General features: G+C 38.5%; 2 protein-coding genes across 10 annotated transcripts in view; both read left to right on the top strand.

The window, feature by feature from the left end:
- Phldb2 (pleckstrin homology like domain family B member 2) overlaps window positions 1-5,470 on the top strand; it is a 93,908-nt gene extending 88,438 nt beyond the window's left edge. For all 8 annotated transcript variants that reach the window (XM_090346809.1, XM_090346799.1, XM_090346759.1 and 5 more), the window contains 2 exons: window positions 3,384-3,469; window positions 4,497-5,470. In XM_090346809.1, coding sequence (XP_090202935.1) covers window positions 3,384-3,469; window positions 4,497-4,637 — 227 coding nt within the window. In that variant the 3' untranslated portion in view covers window positions 4,638-5,470. The remainder of the gene's footprint in view (window positions 1-3,383; window positions 3,470-4,496) is intronic.
- Window positions 5,471-10,073: 4,603 nt separating this feature from the next.
- Window positions 10,074-20,536, top strand: Abhd10 (abhydrolase domain containing 10, depalmitoylase). Of its 2 annotated transcripts, XM_090346737.1 has the most exons (6): window positions 10,237-10,253; window positions 10,874-10,914; window positions 11,488-11,671; window positions 16,551-16,662; window positions 16,977-17,114; window positions 19,867-20,536. In XM_090346737.1, the coding sequence occupies exons 2-6, from the start codon at window positions 10,896-10,898 to the stop codon at window positions 20,209-20,211; spliced, it is 798 nt and encodes a 265-aa protein (XP_090202863.1). In that variant the 5' UTR covers window positions 10,237-10,253; window positions 10,874-10,895; the 3' UTR covers window positions 20,212-20,536. The 2 variants fall into 2 exon arrangements, with proteins under 2 accessions (XP_090202854.1, XP_090202863.1); XM_090346728.1 differs by lacking the exon at window positions 10,874-10,914 and having other exon boundaries at window positions 10,074-10,253.
- The last annotated feature ends 755 nt before the right edge of the window (window positions 20,537-21,291 follow it).

Below are 21,291 nucleotides of genomic sequence, written 5' to 3'. Positions count from 1 at the left end.
CAGATCAATCTGCTACGCTCTTCTACACCTTTCTTTTCTGTGAACTTTATTTTGTCATCCATCCACCACGTGGCTAGTAACACCGGCCCCTGGAAATGTCTCTTGCAAAATAAAGCCTGCAGGGGTGGGTTTCATTTTAAATTTTATCTTTTATTCCTTTTTGAGGAATCTGACTCTTCATATCATGTAACATGAACAGCTTTTGAAAACTCATTTGCATGTGATATAACTGAGCAAGACCTAGGCAACAAATGCTACCCGGTTAATTCGCTTTAGGGTGATCACCCATCAGGGCCACTCTTACCCTCACACTCCATCCATCCCCTTTAAATGCCAACAAGCACGGGTCCAAATGTGTCCCCACAGTGTCCTCCCAATTGCAGCTCAGGCTGTCCTTGACTCTCAGCTTGTCTACAGTCAATGGCCTTGTCTGTGCCCAAAGCTATTGTGTTGTGCTGGACCCCAGCCTCTGGCCTTGACCTCCAGTACTTTCACTGGAAACTCAAGGAGCGTCTCCCGCTGAGGCACAGAAGTGTGTGTGTAAATGAAAGGGATGATGCTGTTGAGACACAGAATGACTGGCATTGTCTCCGCAATGCATAGCAGCATTATTGATCTCTTGGCAGTCTTTGAGACTGCTTTGTCAACCAGCAAATGTATTGCAAACAAAAGCTTCGTTTTCCAGTTTTCTGCCTACTTGAAACTGGCATTTACTTTTATCTCCAGATTTGGGTTTACACATGTTTGGAGAACACAAAATATTACTATATTCTCATGAATGACTGCAGAATCTTATCCAGTAAGTGATAGATGTGCTTACCTGCTCTGTCACTGAAACCAGCTAGAATCCCCTGAATATGATATTGAAGCAATGTTTCCCAAGGGAGAGCAAAAGCAAACACACAGAAATATGGTCCATGGCCCAAGGAGTTAGGGAGATGTTGAGTTAATTGTAATTCATTGTACTATACTATGTTTTCTGTGGAATTATTCTGGGCCATTTTTCAAAGTAACTTTTTTGTTTGCCAGTCCTGGTGCTTGAACTCAGGGCCTATGCACTGTCCTTGGACTTTCTCAAGGCAAGAGCTCTACCACTTGAGCCTCAGCACCACTTCTGGCTTTTTTCTATGTATGTGGTACTGAGGAATTGAACCCTGGTCTTCATGCATGCTAGGCAAGCACTCTACCAGTAGGCCAAACTCCTGGCCTCAAAGTAAGGAAAAGGGAAAAGTAAGGAAATTCACTTAGTTAAAAAAATTTAAAATGTAGCCGGGAACTAGTTGCTCATGTCTCTAATCCTAGGAAGCCAGCCTGGGCAGGTTAGTCTGTGAGACATTTACCTCCACTGAACTACCAAAAAAAGTCAGAAGTGGCTCAAATGATAGAGCTCTATCCTTGAGCAAAAGAAGCATAGGGATTATCATCTAGGGCCTGAGTTCAAGTCCCAGAACCTCCACAAATAAAAAATTCAAAACATGAAAAAGTGTATATAATGAAAGTCAAAAAAAAAGTCACATCTCTTTCCTATCACAGAAATTCTGACTTGATTCCCTCATTAAGACTGAAATATACTTTCAGATTTTCTATATTCATTTTTATGTTTTTCACGTTTAATCGTATTGTTTTGAATAAGACAATGTATATGTTATATATTCTATATAATTATATTTCATAAATGCAATGAATAATTAAAATGTGTGCATATGTACAGTACATATTACATATTTATATTTTGTATACAACTTGAGGCCAAAATTATTCAATCTGCTCATACCCTATTTTACATAACCCCATTCTGATTGTTTTGCTCTTTATCTTTTTGAAAGAGGTTTCATAGTATGTGTCCCAGGATAGTTTCCAGCCTAAGATCCTCTCTGCCTCAGCCTCCTTAGTGCTGAAATTGTAGCTTTACACCACCCTGCCCAGTCTAAGATTATTTCCTTATGCGAATATGAAGGGAAACCTCCGTTTTAGCGATCATGCCGATTCTATGGTGTTTCTGAATTTTTATGCTCAAGGCTAGTGCTCTACCACTTGAGCCACAGGTCCACTTCTGGCTTTTTAGTGACTCACTGGAGATAAGAGTCTCATGGACTTTCCTGCCCAGCCTGGCTTTGAAATCAGATCCATGCAGCTCAGCCTCTTGAGTAGCTAGGATTACACACACCATTAAGTAGCTAAGATTACACAGTCACCATTGCTGGGCTGCATGAGTAATTTTATACAATGAAATTCTGAAATAGAATCATTAAGTGAAGGATATGTGTACTTTCAAATTGTCTTGTTTGACCAGTTGCCTTCCAAAAAGGGCTGTTATTTGCTGTTACAATAGTCTCTGGCTGTCTCTTCCCTGTACTTTTGCAATTCTCAATTATTTATTTGTGATCTTTGCAAAATTTAAATTATAAAGTATTTAAAAAACTAAGAGGATCACCATATAGTTATGCTTGGTTAAATTTTGGGGGTTTTTTGGTTTATGCTTTATTCATTTGGTATGCTGAATAAAATGTTTGGAAATGGAATAGAAAATACAGTGTTTAAAGACATAATTACTGACATTTCAAAGCTCTTTTTCAATTTTATGGGAGAAATCAAACATGTTAGACAAGTTTTACAGGAAAGAAATACAAGTAAAATATAAATTATAGATCACAAAAAACACACTTGAAAATACTGTATCAGACCTGAGTATTATAATAGTTTTGTGAAAAAGACAGTATTGGAGAATGTGTAGAGATAATTTGGACAGGTACCAAAAATATTTGTATTTTGAAATTTAATTGGACATGGGCCGGGAGTTTGGCCTAGTGGTTAAAATGTGTGCCTAGCATGCATGGAGACCCGGGTTCGATTCCTCGGTACCACATACATAGAAAAAAGCCAGAAGTGGTGCTGAGGCTCAAGTGGTAGAGCTCTAGCCTTGAGAAAATCCAAGGACAGTGCTCAGGCCCTGAGCTCAAGCCCAGGACTGGCAAAAAAAAAAAAAAAAAGAAAGTTAATTGGACAATCTGAAGTTTGGGTGGCCCTTTTTGTTGTTTATTTTGGGGGTTTTGTGGGGGTTTTTGTACCTGTGCTAAGGCTTAAATTCAAGGCCCTCTGCTGTTGCTCTTTTCAGAACTGGCTCTCTTTCTTTCAACTGTTACACTTCACCAAAGAGTCTTGAACAAAGTCATCTACTCTCGGGTTTGGAGACAGAAATGCCATATTTTTTTAGTTTCTCTCTTTAAGAAAAAAATAGGACAGGACTAATCATTAGGCTACTTTTTTTATTAACTGTTAGATAATTTTAATTGTAAATATTTTAATGATGACGATGAGCATGAAATTATAGTCTCCTGCCTGCCAGTGTTGACCAAGTATTTAGCATTCATCTATCTTTGCAGACAAGCATGAAGCTAAATTAAAAGGAGTGATTTATTTTCAAGCCATCGAAGAAGTATATTATGACCACCTCAAGAATGCTAATAAGGTAAACATCAGTTTCCTACATATCTGCAAGTGGAAGGCATGGTTAAGTTAGGGAAACGTTAGTTGGGCATGTTAAGCAATTTCGATGTGTTCTGGCATAACAGGTTTAATCAGAATGGTGCTGGGAAATAAGTCCAGTTGATTTTCTGAGGCCAAAAGAAAAAGGTCCTAGTGAAATAAGAAAATAATCTGGATCTATAAGTTTGGAAGATGCTACAAAATGACTCTGCCATTGTTTGCAAAAGAAGCTATTTGTAGTTATGAATTTATTTTTTGTGCTGGTACTGTGGGCTTGAACTCAGGGCCTGTCACTCTCACTTGGCTTTCTCTGATCACAGCTGGCATTCGGCCACTTGAATAATGCCTCCACTTCAAGCATTCCACTGCAAATTGGAAATAAGATTCTCTTGGGGGGCTGGGAGCATAGTGTAGAGGTAGAGTGCTTGCCTAGCATGTATAAAGCTCTGGTTTGATTCCTCGGTGCCACATACACAGAAAAAGCTGGAAGTGGCACTGTGGCTCAAGTGGCAGAGTACTAGCCTTGAGCAAAAAATTTGTCCAAGGACAGTGCCTAGGCCCTGAGTTCAAGCCCCAGAACTGGCGAAAAAAAAAAAAAGATCTTTAATTTGTGAACTGGCAACCCAGGATTCTGAAATCTCTGTCTCTTTATTAGCGAGGATTCCAAGTGTGAGCCTTCAGTACCCATAGGAAGATAATTATAAGGCAAAAAGTAGCAGCTGCAATTTATTAAATGCTGTTTATCAACTAGGTATTAGGTACTATACTCTCAGACTAGTCAGTAAGAGAATTAAGGAGCTCTGGGTGAGATTTCTTGTTCTAAAAGGTCAGAAAGATGGCCAATCTTGAGAAAAGTGTTGGGAGGGGGTAAGGACTTACAGTAGTAAAAAATAATATTTATATAAGTATCAGTGAAGAACTACTAATTAAAAAAGAAACTTTAACATGTCTATGTTATTTGATGTTCTGATTTCAAGATATTTGACATTTGTTCCCTCTTTGCATTTCAGAGTCCTAATCCATTACTCACCTTTAGTGTCAAGACTCATGACAGAATCTATTACATGGTGGCTCCATCCCCGGAAGCCATGCGGATCTGGATGGACGTTATCGTTACTGGGGCAGAAGGTTACACTCACTTCTTATTGTAGTGAAATGAAGCAATAGTCCCACTTCAGGGCAGACTGCAATAACTCTTAAAAAAGTGAAGCCATATTCAATCCCAAGTAGAAGATCCAAAAACCCCGTCCCTTTAACGATATACACTCAGAACTCTCTTCATATTGAGAAGGCTTTTATTAAAAAGAAAAGGAAAGGACATGTAATTCAAAGCTTAAGCAGCAAATGAATTAAAGCTCCTATGAGAAACACTATTTTGAAAAACTACATCACTTTTATAAACATTTTTGTAACCTATTTTTTACCAATAGATTGTGATTAAATAGTTTACAAAATGTCTGCATATATATATATATATATTTGGAAATGTGAGAATATGTTAACACCTACATCATTGAATTGACAATATTAGTAATCATTTGTTGTCATTTTCCCCACTTAGAAGGTAGTATTTTATAAATATAATAAGGACTCGAAGGAGATTGTTTTAGGAATTTTGCCTTAATTTTCAAATATTTCACCAAAAACTAAAAGACTTGGTATGATTTCTGTTTAGCAATATCAGTTTCAAGTAATGGACTGCATTTTAAAATGATGATTTTATTAAGTGCCCCTGTAGAAGCTCTGCTCTGTCATCTCCAGCATAAGCTACTACTGTGCCTGTATTGTAAACCACTTCTGTATAAGAATAATAATCAGACACCTGTGGGTCATGCCTGAAAGCCTGCCAACTCAAGAGGCTGAAATCACTGTTCAAAAAGCCAGATGTGGAAGTGTAGCTCAAGTGGGAAAGTGATAGCCATGAATGAGAAAGCTAATCACTCAGAGTGTGGGGCCCTGAGTTCAAGGTAGTTGGGTTGTTGTTGCTGTTGCTGTTTGGGGGTTGTTGTTGGGGGGGGCGGGTTGTGGGTGGTAGGGGAAAGCCATCTTAGACAACATCCTGTCACACTGTGCAATTTTTAAATATTTAGTCTTAGGAAGTTTTGCTAAATACTTTATTTCTGGTGCTGAGAAAGAAGGCAGACATAGCTAGTGTTCTTTCAATTGTCTGATTTCTCTTTGCTATGAAGCACACCTCCTAATCACACTCTCACATACAACACTATGAAATCACATGTCTGTTTTCATCAAAGAACAGCCATTAAAATATGTGTTCTCAGAAATGGTGTAGCCTATGAAAAGCAAGTAACATCAAACAATATTATCTGTTATATCTTATTATGTATTTCTTTACAATTAATCTTTGTTTTTAAGAGTTAAATTAATTTCTGTTGAACAAATGACTTCTGGAAAGTCTTCTTTTTTACAGTGGTTTTTCAAATGTCACATACTCAAGATTTCATGTTTTGTGTGTTTGTAAGTATGAATGTACTCTTTGTGAAAACATGGCAAATGAATGGAAGTAAAAACCTGATGCTTTCCTTACTAGTTCAAGGTGAAATGATTGGATGTGTCTATAAAATGTTGTGAGGCCTGACTGGGTACAATCTATTTTTTTTAATTGCTGTGTAATTTTATATATGTATACACATCACCAATAATAAGATTTTGCAACTGGATAACATAAGAGTTTACTTGAACAATGAAGGATAAAAGTCATGATTGTAGAAGGTATTCTTAAAATCTGGTTTTGCAAGAGATGACCCTTAATGCTTATATTGACCTAAGAAAATGAAATGTCAAGATTTTGTTGATTGATGTAAAAACACAAACTTTTCTGTACTGTACTTTTTCTATAGGATTGTAAGGGTATTCTAATTAATTTGCATGTTATAAACCTTTTAAGTGTGTGTATGAAACATATTGAGTTTGAATTAAAATGCATTGAATTTGAGCTGGGTGAGGTGGCTCACGCTTGTAATCCTAGCTACTCGGGAGGCTGAGATTTGAGGATCGAGGTTCAAAGCCAACTGGGCACTACAAAGCCCATGAGACTCTGATCTCCAGTTAATCTCCAGAAAATGGGAAGTGATGCTGTGTCTCCAGGGGTAGGGTGGTAGCCTTGAGCTGAAGAGCTCAGGGACAATGCCCAGGCCCAGAGTTCAAGTCCCACCACTGACTAAATAAATAAATAAATAAAATACATTGAATTTGAACCTGATTTCATACTTGAAAATAGACTTCCCTCACTTGGAAGTTACATATCTGAAAGAGGATGGGACATGGATTAATCTACAACAATATCAGTTGTCAAATCCACATACAGGCTGTCATATATTCACATCACGATTTTCACTTTATATGCTAAAATAGTTATAAGTTATTTCTGGAACCATTCCTATTGCTTAGAAATGAGGTGAAGGGTGGGGGGAGGGAAATGGGGACAGAATATGAGAAAGGGTATCAATGTGAAGTAATGCACCTTCTATCTGGTGAATACAATGGAACCCTTCTGTTAATTACAATAAAAATTATAAGAAAAAAAAATGAGGTGAAGGGCAGAGAGTGTGGCCTAGTGGTAGAGTGCTTGCCTAGCATGCATGAAGACCAGGGTTCAATTCCTCAGTACCATATATATAGAAAAAAAGCCGGAAGTGGTGCTCAGGCTCAAATGGCAGAGCTCTAGCCTTAAGAAAGTCCAAGGACAGTGTTCAGGCCCTGAGTTCAAGTGCAGGACTGGCAAAAGAAAAGAAAAGAAAAAAAGAAATGAGGTGAAATGTGTATGTGGGTTGGAGGTGTGGCTTAGTTGGCAGAGTCTAGACAATGAACAAAAGCGTCAGAAACCAAATTTAAGCTTAAAAACAAAACAAAAACCACTTGCCATCTTTTTGCCTTTTTGTAGTGATAGTTATTACTAAGGATGGGAAGGACTATGTTTTTGTTTTTTATATCAGAAAGGAGAAAATAATGCAAATGTGAACTCAGCCTCTATGTATGGGAACCCCATTTCTCTCCCTAAACTTCTTGTTGGTAGAATTCAAAACGAGAAACTGATTGCATCATTATGTGGTTTTTGTTTTTTGTTGTTGTTTGTAAGAATTTAATGTGCAAACAAAGTACAGAATAATAATAACATTCAGTTTGGGGTGCTACAAAAACACTTCACAGAATCCTTTTTAAAGTATCAGAAGAAGCAGCTCTTTCTGCAAAGTGATATTTGTCTGCCTCATAAGTAACTTCATAGTCCAGCAGATGTTTTTTTTTTTAAAAAAAACCTTGTAAGTTTGTGCAAGAAAAATGGACATTGGGTTCCCAGAATAGAAACAAATTGATCTGTTGGTCTACTGCCTGCACATTAACCCTCAGTAAAAACATCTTAAAAATGGAGAGAGTGGCCCCAGTACCAGCCACTCCACCCCCCAAAGGAGAAAAAAAAATGAAAGAGGAAATTATTCATGGGTTTGCTAAAAGGTCATTTTCCCCTTTGTTGCTGGAGGTAGGGCTTGAACCAGGGGCCTGGGCACTGTCCTTGAGCTTTTTCTGCTCAAGGCTAGTACTGTACCACTTTCAACCACTACTCTGATTTTCTGGTGTTTAATTGGAGTTTCGCAGACTTTCCTGCCTCGGCTGGTTTTGAACTGCCGTCGTCAGATCTCAGCCTTCTCAGTAGCTAGGATGACAGTTGCAAGGCACAGGAACCCAGCAGATCATGAGTTCTTAATCAATTCTTTTGATATGATTTCAGTGTAGTTTCCAGATAGATCACCAAGCATTCCTTAAAGGCCCTGTAGTGTGTTTTTGTTTTTTAATGTATCCCCTCCACCAGGGGAAGGTGAATTGGTTAATTCATTGGAGAGCAAGGATAAAGAAGTGAAGGAAGACTTTCTAGTTCTTAGGAGTACGCTAACCCACTCATCAGCTTCAGTTACTTTATGTTCTTCCTATATACAAGGCAGTATAGATCTCAAGAAAGATCTGTTCAATCTTTTCCCACTGAAGGGAAAATGTCTCCCACTCGTCCAATATATCAAAAAGAACAGATTTTCACAACTCCAAATGCATGCTTCATAAAATGCTACCATTTCCAACTTTCCCCTATAACTCTGGAAACAATCCACTGCCACAATAATGAAGAGATTTACACAAACTATCACATTTCACTAATTGTAGCAACTTTTTAGGAAAACTAAATAAGGTTTAGTGGGTGAATCTTGAGGCTCCCCCAAATACTTCAGTATATAAAAGGCAAAGGCCAAGAAACCTTTGTGTTACAATTCATTGTTATTTTTCTATTGTCATTACATTTTTTTCTTCTCTTTTCCTCTAAAAATAGTGCAGTAGATGATAATGCATGAAGCTGATATATATATATACACACATATGTATAATCACACAGGGAGACATTAGCTTACACAGCATTGGGGAAAATGTATACTGTAACTTGTAATCAGTGTGACCAGATTACTTGCAAAATCAATGTTTTTTGGTGAATAGTTGCCCTTTTTAATTCTTGCCAGTCCAGTGAGTAAAAAGAAAGTGGCATGTTATTTTTCTAGTTCGTGTTTTTTTTCAATTAGTGAGACTTCGTGTTTTTACTAGTCCTGGAGCTTGAACTCAGGGCTGGAGCACTGTCCTTGGGTTTTCGCCACTTTCAGCTTCTTCTGTGTTTATGGCACCAAGGAATAGAACCCAGAGCTTCATACATGTTAAGCAAGCACTCTACCAGTAGGCCACCCTCCCAACCCTCATGTCAGTTTTATTGGCATTATTTTTCTCTTGTTTCTAAGAGTCAGCCGAATAGAATTACTGCATCTATGTTGTGTCATGCACTTTCCCAGGCTCTCATTTGTCTTACAGTATCTTTTTTTCCATTAAAATGCTTAAATTCTTCTAGTCAAATGTAATTTTTTTCTTTTTCACCTTTGTTTTTAGGTCTCTGATTCCTAGTTATATAATATTCTCCTAAATTTTACATAATCCTCTCAGCTTTCTTCTTCTGTTGAGATGATTTACCTACTGAAACTTACTTTTTGCATATTGCAAGAAGAGATGTCAGAACAGTCTCCGAATTCAATGGCCAGACACATAAACAACCAGAACACAAATTGGTGAGGGAGCGGAGAACATGATTCCATTCCAGATATGAAGGTCAGACCTTACAAAGATCTTGGAAGTATTCCCAGTACAGGTTAAAACAGGGAGTCACTGGACTTGGGACTGAGCAAGGTTGGCATTTCATGTTTCTGATGGAGGAGCTGGTTTCCAACCTAGGACCTGGGATGTGGTGCCTCCCCGAGAAGAAAGGAAAGGTGACATTGCCCAAGAAGGATTGTATGCGCAACCCGCCTGATGGAATTGTTGCTCCTTTTGTACAACTACTTAATAATAATTGAAAAATATAGATTCAAACCTGTCAGAAGCACAATAAGGGAAAAGAACAACCCAAGAACAAGGCTTGTAGCTGCGACAGCGCGCTGCGCACGCGCACTTCCACGCGACTGGAACTGTGACGCGGTTGGGCAAGTTCCGCCTCTCACCGGGCAACGCATGCGCATTCTTGGAACTCTGCGACCGGCGGCGTCTCCGTCGCCCAGTGAGGGGCGCAAGGGCTGCCGGGAAGATGGCGGGCGTGGGCCTGTCCGCGGCTTCGGCGGCGGCGGCGGCGGCGGCTTGCGTTCCTTGTCGGACCTGGGGCCGGGTCTTCGCTTCTCTCGACCCCCACGGTACCCTGGCCCGGAAGCCCCAGCGGGCGCCTTCCCGGTTCCCAGGTTAGTGCCGCGTGGCGGGAGTGAGAGGCATTCATCCCCGCCCGCCGTCCGTTCCCGGGTCGTGTGTTTGTGGGGGGGGGGGAGCGCTACTTTCACAGAAGCACGAAGTTGGTGTTTCCCCCTGCTTTCTGTCTCTCTTCGTCGGTACTTCTGGCCGAGTGCTCCTGTAGAGTTCTAGGAGGCCCGACTTGGGAGGTTCTTGGAAGCCCGGGCCCTTGGGGGCGCTTTGTCCTCTGCCCTCCGCAGCAGTGGCCGCCCCCCCCCCCACCCTCCGCCCTAGAAACCTCAAGATGCCGCCGTTCCCTCGCGGGGTCGTCCACGTCGGTCCCCCGAACGTGCCCGTGGCCTGATGTAAGGCCGGAAAGCAGCGACACTTCTCCTCGTTACTCTCCCGGAGGACCGGAATCAGAATGTGCCCTGTGAATATGTTTTCTCTCAGTAGATGCAGTTTATCTTTGGATCCCAGTTTTTTGTTTTTTTGGTTTTTTTGGTTTTTTTTTTTTTTTTTTTGCGCACACAGCTGTCAAAGGCTTGGTACTTGGAATAATGATACTGGGAGACCTTGTTTCTTATTGGACTCCGACAACTTTGTAAAGCAATTTCTTATTGATCCCTCCCAGCTGATATAATGAGTCTACTTTCATGGCATGTAGTGTCATAGGTGAGTGGGAGACAGTAGTAAATGGGGCCAGCAGTTCTTGGAAATAATTTCCCCAAGGAAGAACAAACGCCTTTCCCCGCGTCCCTCCCAAAGGAGTGGATATGAAATTCCTGAAACCAAGGTCGTAAGACAGTCCCACAGAACAAGGCAACAGCGTTGACAATAGTGTATACTTAAATCTGAATGTTAATAGAGTCTGTTTTTGGTTTTCCTGTCAAATGGCTTTAAGAAAAAAAAAATGGGTGTTGGTACTGGGGATTGAAGTCCAGACTTTGAGCTCTTGCTCAGCTTTTACCCCTACTCTCCCGCTCCCTCCCAGCTGGCACTTTACCACTTGAGCTACACCCCCACTTGCAGATTTTGGCTGGTGAAAATTGAAGTGACGAGTCTTTCTGCCTGGACTGGGTTTTTAGATCTCAGTCTCCTGAGTAGCTAGGATTATGATCATGAGCCACTAGAGCCTGTTGGAAATACTTTTTCACATCAGAGAGTTAAGAAAGCTAAGACTAAAAATGTATGTCTTTTCAAAAACTCTTTGCAAAGTGTAATTTGTGTTTTGTATACTTTGTTTAGCTTGCAGAAAAATGGCATCACTCTCTTTCCTTAATCGACCTGACCTTCCAAACCTGGCATATAAGAATTTAAAAGGCAAAACACCAGGAATTATCTTCATCCCTGGTTATCTTTCTACTATGAATGGTACAAAAGCATTGGCCATTGAGGAATTTTGCAAATCTGTAGGTCACGCCTATATAAGGTAGGAAAATATCCCTATTAGTTAGACTTGCAATGAAGAATTACTTCTGCTCTATCCAGGTGAATTAATTGTCAGCATTTTTTATCTTAATGGTCTGTATATTCTTTTTTTTTTTTTTTTTTTTGCCAGTCCTGGGCTTGAGCTCAGGGACTGAGCACTGTCCTTGGACTTTCTCAAGGCTAGAGCTCTACCACTTGAGCCTCAGCACCACTTCCGGCTTTTTTCTGTGTATGTGGTACCGAGGAATTGAACCCGGGTCTTCATGCATGCTAGGCAAGCACTTTAACCACTAGGCCAAACTCCCGGCCCCTGTATATTCTTATGATTTAGAGTCTTTGTAAAAACAAACTTTACAATGTCTTAAAAGTCCATGTGCCACATTGACAATACTGGGAACAAATACTGTTCTTAGTACTGTGAATGATACTGTTAGGGAGCAAGTAGTAACTAAGTTCTTTGCATAAAATATGTGACAAAAAATATACTACCTGTATCTATTATAATCTCTTGCATTTATATTATGGCTCCCACTAGAGCTGTGACAATTTATTTAACCACTATATATTACATTTAAAAATGTGTTTAGGATTGATGGTGTAGCTCAGTGGTAGAGTATGTCTAGCAATTACACAGGTCTTGGGTTCAATGCCCAGTAACCTTGCCAAAAAAAGTATTTAAAGATAAAATAGTGCTTTTAAAAAGCATAAAGACAGTGTTTCATAATTCATATTTCTGCTGAATTCTCCTTCAGGATAAGAGATTTGTGTTTGAAACTTCATTTTATAGTTCTTAATTTTTTATATTGATAGTTTTTGTTTGTTTTTACTAAATCCACTCTTTCACTTTTCCAGTAGGTTTATCTGTGTCATTTATTTAGTATCTTAATTTGCCAGAAAAAAGTAGGGTATAGCAGTAGTATTGTAGTAGGACATACACACTCACTCACTACCGATAGTATATAGCAAGAATTGGCCTTGGAATTAAAAAATTATGAACTCTAGAATAAATTCAGTAATGACAAATTAATAAAACACTAGAAATTTGTCATCCAGTAGAAGGAAACTGAGCTAAATGTAATTTTAATTTCTGAGCTTCTGTAGCGCTAAAAGCCTTGAAAATCTATTCATCTAATTGTATATACGTATTTGTGTGTGTGCATGTAAACATATGTGCATGAACACACATTACATCAGAGCTAAACTCAGGGCCTCACACACTCATTCAACTTTCTGCTCACTGCCAGTACTCTACACTTGAACCATACCTCCATTCTGACATTTTGTAGGTTAATTGGAGGTGGAGTCTTGCAGACTTTTCTACCTTAGTTGTTTTCAAACTCTAGTCCTCTGAAAAGCAAATATAGGCATGAGACATTGGTGTCTCATTCTCTTTACTTTTGTACTCATTTACGTAATGAAATGTAGAGCTTAACAATGAGATCACTAGTTTATTATACAAGAAATGGTTTGTATGGTCATATGAAAATAGTTTGTTAATATCCTGATGCTATGCCTAAAATAAAATAGAGCTCCTAAAGATAGCCACAGTCCTTTCATAATTATTTATTTGGAACTATGTTCCTAGATAAAGGCTGTAAGAATAGAATTGTGTTACCAGGTAAGTCTTAAAAGTGTGTGTGCTTTGTGCTTATACTGGGATTTGAATTTAGAATCTTGAGGTCTGATTTTGCTTTTTCCCCTCACAGCTGGCACTGTACCACTTCAAACTACTTAAGTCAGACCTCCAATCATGGCTTTTTGCTGGATTAGTTGGAGATAATAGTCTACCTGCAATTTATCTGCCTGGTCTGGCTTTAAACTTTCAGATCTCATCTTCCTGAGTAGGTAGGATTATAGGCATAAGCCACTGGTACCAGGCTCTGTATATGTTTGAATTATTTATCTTTTGTCTTTAAAATAGATTTAGCAAGAGTGAACTGTTTTTTAACTTATAAATCATAAGCATCATTAAGTTTATACAGGCATACCTCATTTTATTGTACCTCACACAGACACTGAATTTTTAATGAATTGTGAATTGGCAATCAAACATCAAGCAAAGTCTGTCAAGCAAAGTATTTCTAGCAGCTTAGATCATTATTAGCATTTTTGGCAGTATCGTATTTTTTTAATGAAGGTATGTACTTTTTGTAGACATAATGCTGTTGTACATTTAGTAGACTTCAGTGTAGTATAAATATAATTTTACTATTCATTGAAATCAAAAAATTATTCTGGGGCCAGGAGTTTGGCCTAACATGCATGAAGCCCTGGGGTTCGATTCCTTGGTACACAGAAAAAAGCAAAAAAGACGGAAGTGGTGCTGTGGCTCAAGTAGTAGCCTTGTGAAAGCCCAAGGACTGTGCTTAGGCCCTGAGTTCAAGCCCTAGGACTGGCAAAAAAAAAAAAATTCTTCTGACTATTGTGATACTTATTTTATTACAGTGTTACAGAACAGAACCCACAGTATAGTTGAGGTATACATATATTTCCTTCTTGGAGAAGTCCTGTAAGTATTTTTTTGTTTGGAGGGCAATTACATTAAGTAGTTATACATAGTTGCCCATCAAAGAGGAATAAAGGAAATCAGATGATATCTTTCTCCTCTCTTGTCCTTTGTCTTGCCCTTCATCTTGCCCTTTGTCTTCTAGGTACTCTGGATCGAGAGGGAAGCAGTGATTATTATTTTTAGATAACTTCACTTTAACCGAAAGGAAATAATTTCTTCCTTCCAACATACAAAATCCCTCAGTCTAAAGAAGCATTTATATACTGTGTTCTTATTGGAATATGTTAATTTATATTCATATACTGCATTCATATTCCCTAAAACTTAAGGATATATTAAAAAATAAGAAAACAATATTTAAATAAAATAATTCTTTTAATTTTTACCTTCTAATTTTGTTTACTTATTGGATATTGTTAATCCTTGCTGTGTGAAACCTCCACGCCTAGCTACTATGAAGAATGTAGAGACAAAAAATAAGATAATATTAGTCTCACCAGATTACACATACCCAGTCTACTCTCCTCTATATCCTCTCTCTCCTCTCTTTATCTCTCGCTTCTGATTCTCCCCTTCTCTCTTTTATTGTGTCTTAACAAAATATGATTTTCCCATGATTGATAACAAATGATTGCTGTGGAGGTTTCATAGGGAAAAAATTTTTTCAACTCTCCTGAGTAGTCTTTCTCTCAAAAAGATTTGCACATGGCTCTGAGATAGGATATTAGTAAAGAGATTGATAGAATGAGGTGTGTCTGGTGAAGGAAACAAGGTAGTAAAGAGTTAAGAAAGAATTTATTTTAGCAGGTGCAAATTAATCACTTTGGCTGAAGTAGTTGTTTCCTCTGATCAGATAGCAATGTGAGGGGCTGGGAGTTTGGCCTAGTGGTAGAGTGCTTGCCTAGCATACACAAAGACCCGGGTTCGATTCCTAAGTACCATATACATAGAAAAAAGCCGGAAGTGGTGCTGAGGCTCAAGTGGAAGAGCTCTAGCCTTGAGAAAGTCCAGGGACAGTGCTCAGGCCCTGAGCTCAAGCTCAGGACTGGCAAGAAAGAAAAAAAAAACAAACAATGTGAGGGCCAGAAGCATGGCCTAGTGGTATTGTGCTTGCCTCACTTACATGAAATCCTGGGTTTGAGTCCTTGGTACCACATACACAGAAAAAGCCAGAAGTGATGCTGTGGCTCAAGTGGTAGACTGTTAGCCTTGAGAAAACCCATCAGTGCCCAGGCCCTGAGTTCAAGCACCAGGACTTGGCAGGGTGGGGAGGGGGGATAGCAGTGTGAGATACACAAAAGATAAATGTTTTCAAGCAGTAGGCTAACACATTAAATTTTATGTTATATGGGCCAGGTACAGTTAACGGTAATGCCGTATCATTAAAATGCTCAAGAAAACCTCAGCAGTTACGATCCATTAGGAATCAGAGTCATGAGAACACAATTAGACACCTATAATATAGTCTGGGTTTAAGACAAAGACCTAATGGCCAGGTGCTGGTGGCTCATACCTCTAATCCTACCTACTCAGGAAACCAAAATCTGCCAGCCCACACAGAAAAGTCTGTGGACATGTATCTCCAGTTAACCACAAAAGCCGTAAGTGGAGCTGTGGCTCCAGTGGCAGAGCACCCCTTGAGCAAGAGAAGCTAGGATACAGCACATAGACCCAGACTCCCAGCAACCACACACCCCCCTTCATACATACAAAAGACCTCCATTGAAATATTGGCCTATAATCCTACAATTTGGGGGCTAAGATTAGGAGATTGATAGTTTCAGCCAGCCTGAGCTACATCGCACAACCTGGTCTCTAAAACAAAAGGATCCTGGACTTACCAAAATACCAAGAGAGAGATGTATGGAAAAGTGATAGAATGGGTGATAGAATGGGGCAGGCAGTGTTCTGAACTCTGAAAAGCTTGAATAAAACTGTCCTTGTGAATGGGAAACCAACCAGTAGAGAATGCTGAAATACACATTGACTAATGTTTTACTATATTTTAAAAATGAGCATATTATAGGAATGAATGTACTATTCTGAAATTTTTTTTAAGTGAACACATAGACATCTGTATAAAGATTCAGAGATAAGCAAGGCACAGTGGCTTATACCTGTAATCCTAGCTACTCAGGAGACTGAGATCTGAGAATCACAGTTCAAAGGCAGCCCGGGCACTAAAGTCCATGAGACTCTTATCTCCACTCTTATCCACTAGAAAATGAGAAGTGACTGTGGCTCTAGGGGTAAGGCAGTAGCCTTGATCTGAAGAGCTCGGGGATAGCGAGCAGGCCCAGAGTTCAAGCCCCTCAACCCACACACACACAAAAAAGATTCATGTATAAGAACATATTTTCCCTATTTTCAGGTTTGACTATTCAGGCGTTGGAAATTCAGATGGTAACTTGAAAGACTGCACTGTGGGGAAATGGAGAAAAGATGTGCTTTCTATACTTGATGATGTAGCCAAAGGACCACAGGTGACTTTTTGTTGATAATCACTGACTCTACAAATATTTTAGTTGTTTTGGATATGAAAATATTTACATGTTTTAATAATTTTGTTAAGCAATTTTTGGTTAAAATGCTGTCATTTCTAACAAAAAGTAAGCAGCAGTTTACATTCTCTTGTACATATTTTATTTTCATAATTTGTATATATTATAGACTTGATAAAACATTAATTATAGTTGAATTCTGAGCTATATAGATAAACATTTTTGTATTTCCCTATTATTTTACAGACCCCCCCCCAAAAAAAATCCTTCTTTGAAACTGAATTTTTTTTCGGTAGATCCTGGTTGGTTCTAGCCTGGGTGGATGGCTTATGCTTCATGCTGCAGTTGCACGGCCAGAAAAAGTTGTGGCTCTTATTGGTGTGGCTACAGCTACAGATGCTCTAGTGACACAGTTCCGTCAGCTTCCTGTTGAGGTAAGACACAATTACTTTGGTAGCCATAATGTGTATCCCCTATCATTCTGGCTTTACTTTGACATGTTACGATGTTTTAACTCTTCTCTTGGCTACTTTTTTGTATACAGGCTCATTGCTCAGTTATAACTTACTTGGCTTCTGGTTTTAGCGTTTCCTTTGTTTTACAATTCCTTCAAATCACTCTGACATATTTGAGCCACATAAATGAAATCATACTTTGCAACTTATTTATTTGTTTTGTTTTACAGTGTTGGAGATCAAACCTAAAGGCTTGTGTGTGCTACTTCAGGACTATATTCCTAACCCCACAATTGCTTTATTAGCAAGATTCTCTTTATTAATTACGTTTACTTGTGGATCACGCATCACGATCTATTTTTGGTACCTCATCCTAACTTTGTGCCATCTAGATAATAGTATCTATCCTTATGACCATGCTAGAGTGGACTAACATTTGTGAAACTAAAGCCTAAAAGTAACATGACATCCTTCATGTAGACATTTCTAATCAGAATTAACATGTAGGATAGAATAAAATTTGTTATTTCTACTTTATATAGTTGGCTTTTTTTTGGTACTCTTCTTACCTTTATAAAAAAATACCTATGATTATTAATCACAATAAAGTTTCTGAAACACATTAAAGATAGCTAGTCTGTTAAAACTCTAAGTATGTTAGTTGTCTACAAGGATAAAGAAATACATGGAGGAGCATAAAACTCTATAAATGAATGTGTAATAGGTGATATATTTTCCATATTGTGAACATAAAATATAAAACAATACAAGAAGGAAAGAAGTTAGAATATTAATGAGCTGGGCACCAGGGGCTCACATTTGTAATTCTAGCTACTCGGGAGGCTGAAACCTGAGGGTCATCATTCAAAATCAGCTTAGGCAGGAAAGTGTGTGAAACTCTTTATCTTCAGTTAATCACAGAAAAATCTGGCTGTGGCTCCAGTGGAAGTGTGCTAGCTTTGAGCAAAAGGAGTTCAGGAGTAGCAGCACCCAGGTTCAGAGTTCAAGCCCCCGGATCTGCAAAAAGAAAGAGGGGGCGGGGGAAAGGGAGAGAGAGAAATTATCGATGATAATTAAATTTATGAGGTAGGAATATGGGTGATTTTAGTATACTTTGTGTTTTCCATATTTTCTCTATGTGTTACTAAGAAAATATTTTTTATAGGAAAAATGAGAACAAAAGCATCCTAATCTAAATCAGAGTTCTTTTTTTTTTTTTTTTTTTTTTTTTTGCTAATCCTGGGCCTTGAAATCAGGGCCTGAGCACTGTGCTTGGGCTTTTCCTCAAGACCATCGCTCTACCACTTGAGCCACAGCACCAATTCCGGCTTTTTCTATTTGTTTGGTACAGAGGAACTGAACCCCAGTCTTTGTGCATGCTAGGCAAGCACTTTACCACCAGGCCAAAACTCTCCCCCCTCTTCTTTTTTTTTTTTTTTGCTAGTCCTGGGCTTGAGTTCAGGGCCTGAGCACTGTCCTGGGACTTTCTCAAGGCTAGAGCTCTACCACTTGAGCATCAGCACCACTTCCAGCTGTTTTTCTATGTATGTAATACCAAGGAATCAAACCTGGGTCTTTGTGCATGGTAGGCAAGCAGTTTACCACTAGGCCAAACTCCTGGCCCCCCCAATAATCAGAATTCTTAAAGGACCTGTTTCTGTTTAAGGGAATAACGTAAAAATGTTACTACTGTTCAATTTTCAGGATGTATTTGAAATTTTTTAAGTCATTTCTAGGAGCCTAAATGGTAGTAATAATTATAACATGGTTAATATATAAGAATGTGTGCATGAATAACCCTTGTCATATTTTTTTCACTTCTATGTTTGATTTTTCCCCTATCCTATGACCATTTTAGATACTTTAGTTTTTTATTACTTTAAAATCTTAACTTTTATTCTAAGATTTGGTTTCTCTCCATTTCCCTTTTAGTTAAATAACAACTGATTTAAGAGACTCTACAATAGTGTTAGACATGGGCCAGGAGTTTGGCCTAGTGATAGAATGCTTGCATAGCATGCACAAAATCCAGGTTCAATTCCTCAGGACCACTACATAGAAAAAAGCTGGAAGTGGTGCTGTGGCTCAAGTAGTAGAACTCTAGCCTTGAGAAAGCCCAAGGACAGTACTCAGGCCCTGAGTCTAAGGCACAGGACTGGCAAAAAATAAAAAATAAAAGTAATAATGTTAGACATATCTGTTTGGTTCCTAGCCATAGCATGATGTATCTTTTCTGAACCTCAATATCCTTGTTTTTATGGAATAATAGCATTATTATCAGGTTCTTGTGAGCTTTATATATTAAATATCTTGCTCATAGTATTTAATTTTTTTTAGTATTTTTGTTATATCTGCCCTTTTATTCAAGGACTGCTTTGTGATTATTTTAGTCTATCAGATCAGAGCACTGGTGGCTCTTACCTGTAATTATAGCTACTCAGGAGGCTGAGATCTGAGGACTGTGGTTCAAGACTAACCTGGGCACAAAAGTCCATGAGACTCTTATATGCATTTAACCACCAGAAAACAGGAAGTTGAGCTAAAGAGCTCAGGGACAGCACCCAGGCCCAGAGGTCAAGCTCCAGGACCAAAACAAAAAAAGACTATCAGAGTATAGGGCCAGAGTTCCATCCTCAGAACCCGTACAGGAAAGACAAATGAAAACAACAAAATTATCATGTGCTTACAATGTGTCCTTGCTTTGCAATTTTCACCCACATTTTCCCTACAGGTACAAAAGGAAGTTGAGATGAAAGGCGTATGGTCCATGCCATCAAAATACAACGAAGAAGGATTTCATCATGTTCAGTACAGTTTCATTAAGGAAGCCGAGCACCACTGCTTGTTACACAGCCCTATTCCCGTGCACTGTCCTGTAAGATTGCTCCACAGCATGATGGATGACGTCATACCATGGCATACGTCCATGCAGGTTGCTGACCGACTACTTAGCACAGATGTTGATGTCATCCTCAGGAAACACAGTGATCACGAAATGAAGGAAAAAGCAGACATTCAGCTTCTTGTTTACACAATTGATGACTTAATTGATAAGCTCTCAACCATGCCACACTAAAAGCACATTCTCACTTGGTATGTAATGTGTCCAGAAGAAAGAGGGCTAACAAAGACCCTAACAAGGTTTTTTCCTCTCCCTTCTATTTTGTACATATAAGTATTCATTTAATGATGTCTTTGCATAGGTAATGCAAATGAGATGACAGTATTAGCTACTGTGGCTGCTTTTGAGAAAATTTTCTCCTTCCTGCAATTTTTGATATTTTTTCCATTAAGGTATTTCCTTTTTTTTTAATTCAGGATGTTTATCTTATACATATGTTAACTTTCATCAGCTTTTAACTGTGTTCTCTTTATTATTACAATAAAGCTTTAATATTTTCTTTTTGTTTGGTATTATTGTATATGAAATTTACAGAATCACTTCTGACTTTAAAAAGCAGTTCAAATATGGAGTAAAATTTTTGGAAATAAATTTGAAATAAATAGGAAAAAATGAAGACTAATAAAGTTGAAACAGTAAGGATATGTTATATTAAAACTTAAAATTAGGAGTTTACTTCATTAAAGACTTACAACTTCCTACAGCAATATGGAGGATATTATATATATATATATATATAAATTTTGACATGTGTATCATATGTTTAAGTGTTACATTCATGCTTTGAGTAGAGTGTCATGGTGTTGACCTAGTTTACCTTGAACTCATTACATAGACCAGACTGACTTCCAACTTGCAGTCATTCTGCCTCAGCCTCCCACATGGGGAGATTACAGATATACTCCTGGCTACAAACTCACCTAATGATGTGACATGTGATATGTCATCAGTAAGAGTAATGAGAAAATCGGCATTTCTTTATTATTGCCTGCTTACAGAACTACATTGTTACAAGTAAGTACAAATATCCAAGTGACTGCCACTTAAATTATAGGGCCTTTTGAACTATTAAAAGTCAGTAAGGAAATAAAAGGTTAATATTAAGTGTATAAAGTGTGTGTAGTCTGTATGTGTGTGTGTTGGCAGTACTTGGCTCTGAAGGCAGCACTTGCCAGTTACGTGCTATGCCACTTGAGCCATACCCTGAGTATTTTTGGCTTTAGTAGGTTTTTGGAGAAGTCTTACCTGTGACCA

This window comes from Megascapheus bottae, chromosome 1, assembly GCF_031878675.1.
Source record: "Megascapheus bottae isolate mThoBot1 chromosome 1, mThoBot2.hap1, whole genome shotgun sequence".
Classification (NCBI taxonomy): Eukaryota; Metazoa; Chordata; class Mammalia; order Rodentia; family Geomyidae; genus Megascapheus; species Megascapheus bottae.
The sequence above is the reverse complement of the archived record's forward strand: the minus strand, read 5'-3'. Positions and strand labels throughout refer to the sequence as shown.

Bases quoted from the DNA above. Each gene is read 5' to 3' on its own strand.
- Abhd10 (XM_090346728.1), top strand. From the start codon at position 10,106: ATGGCGGGCGTGGGCCTGTCCGCGGCTTCGGCGGCGGCGGCGGCGGCG. The intron at 10,254-11,487 runs GTTAGTGCCGCG...TACTTTGTTTAG, and splicing joins GGCGCCTTCCCGGTTCCCAG to CTTGCAGAAAAATGGCATCA. The intron at 11,672-16,550 runs GTAGGAAAATAT...CCCTATTTTCAG, and splicing joins GTAGGTCACGCCTATATAAG to GTTTGACTATTCAGGCGTTG.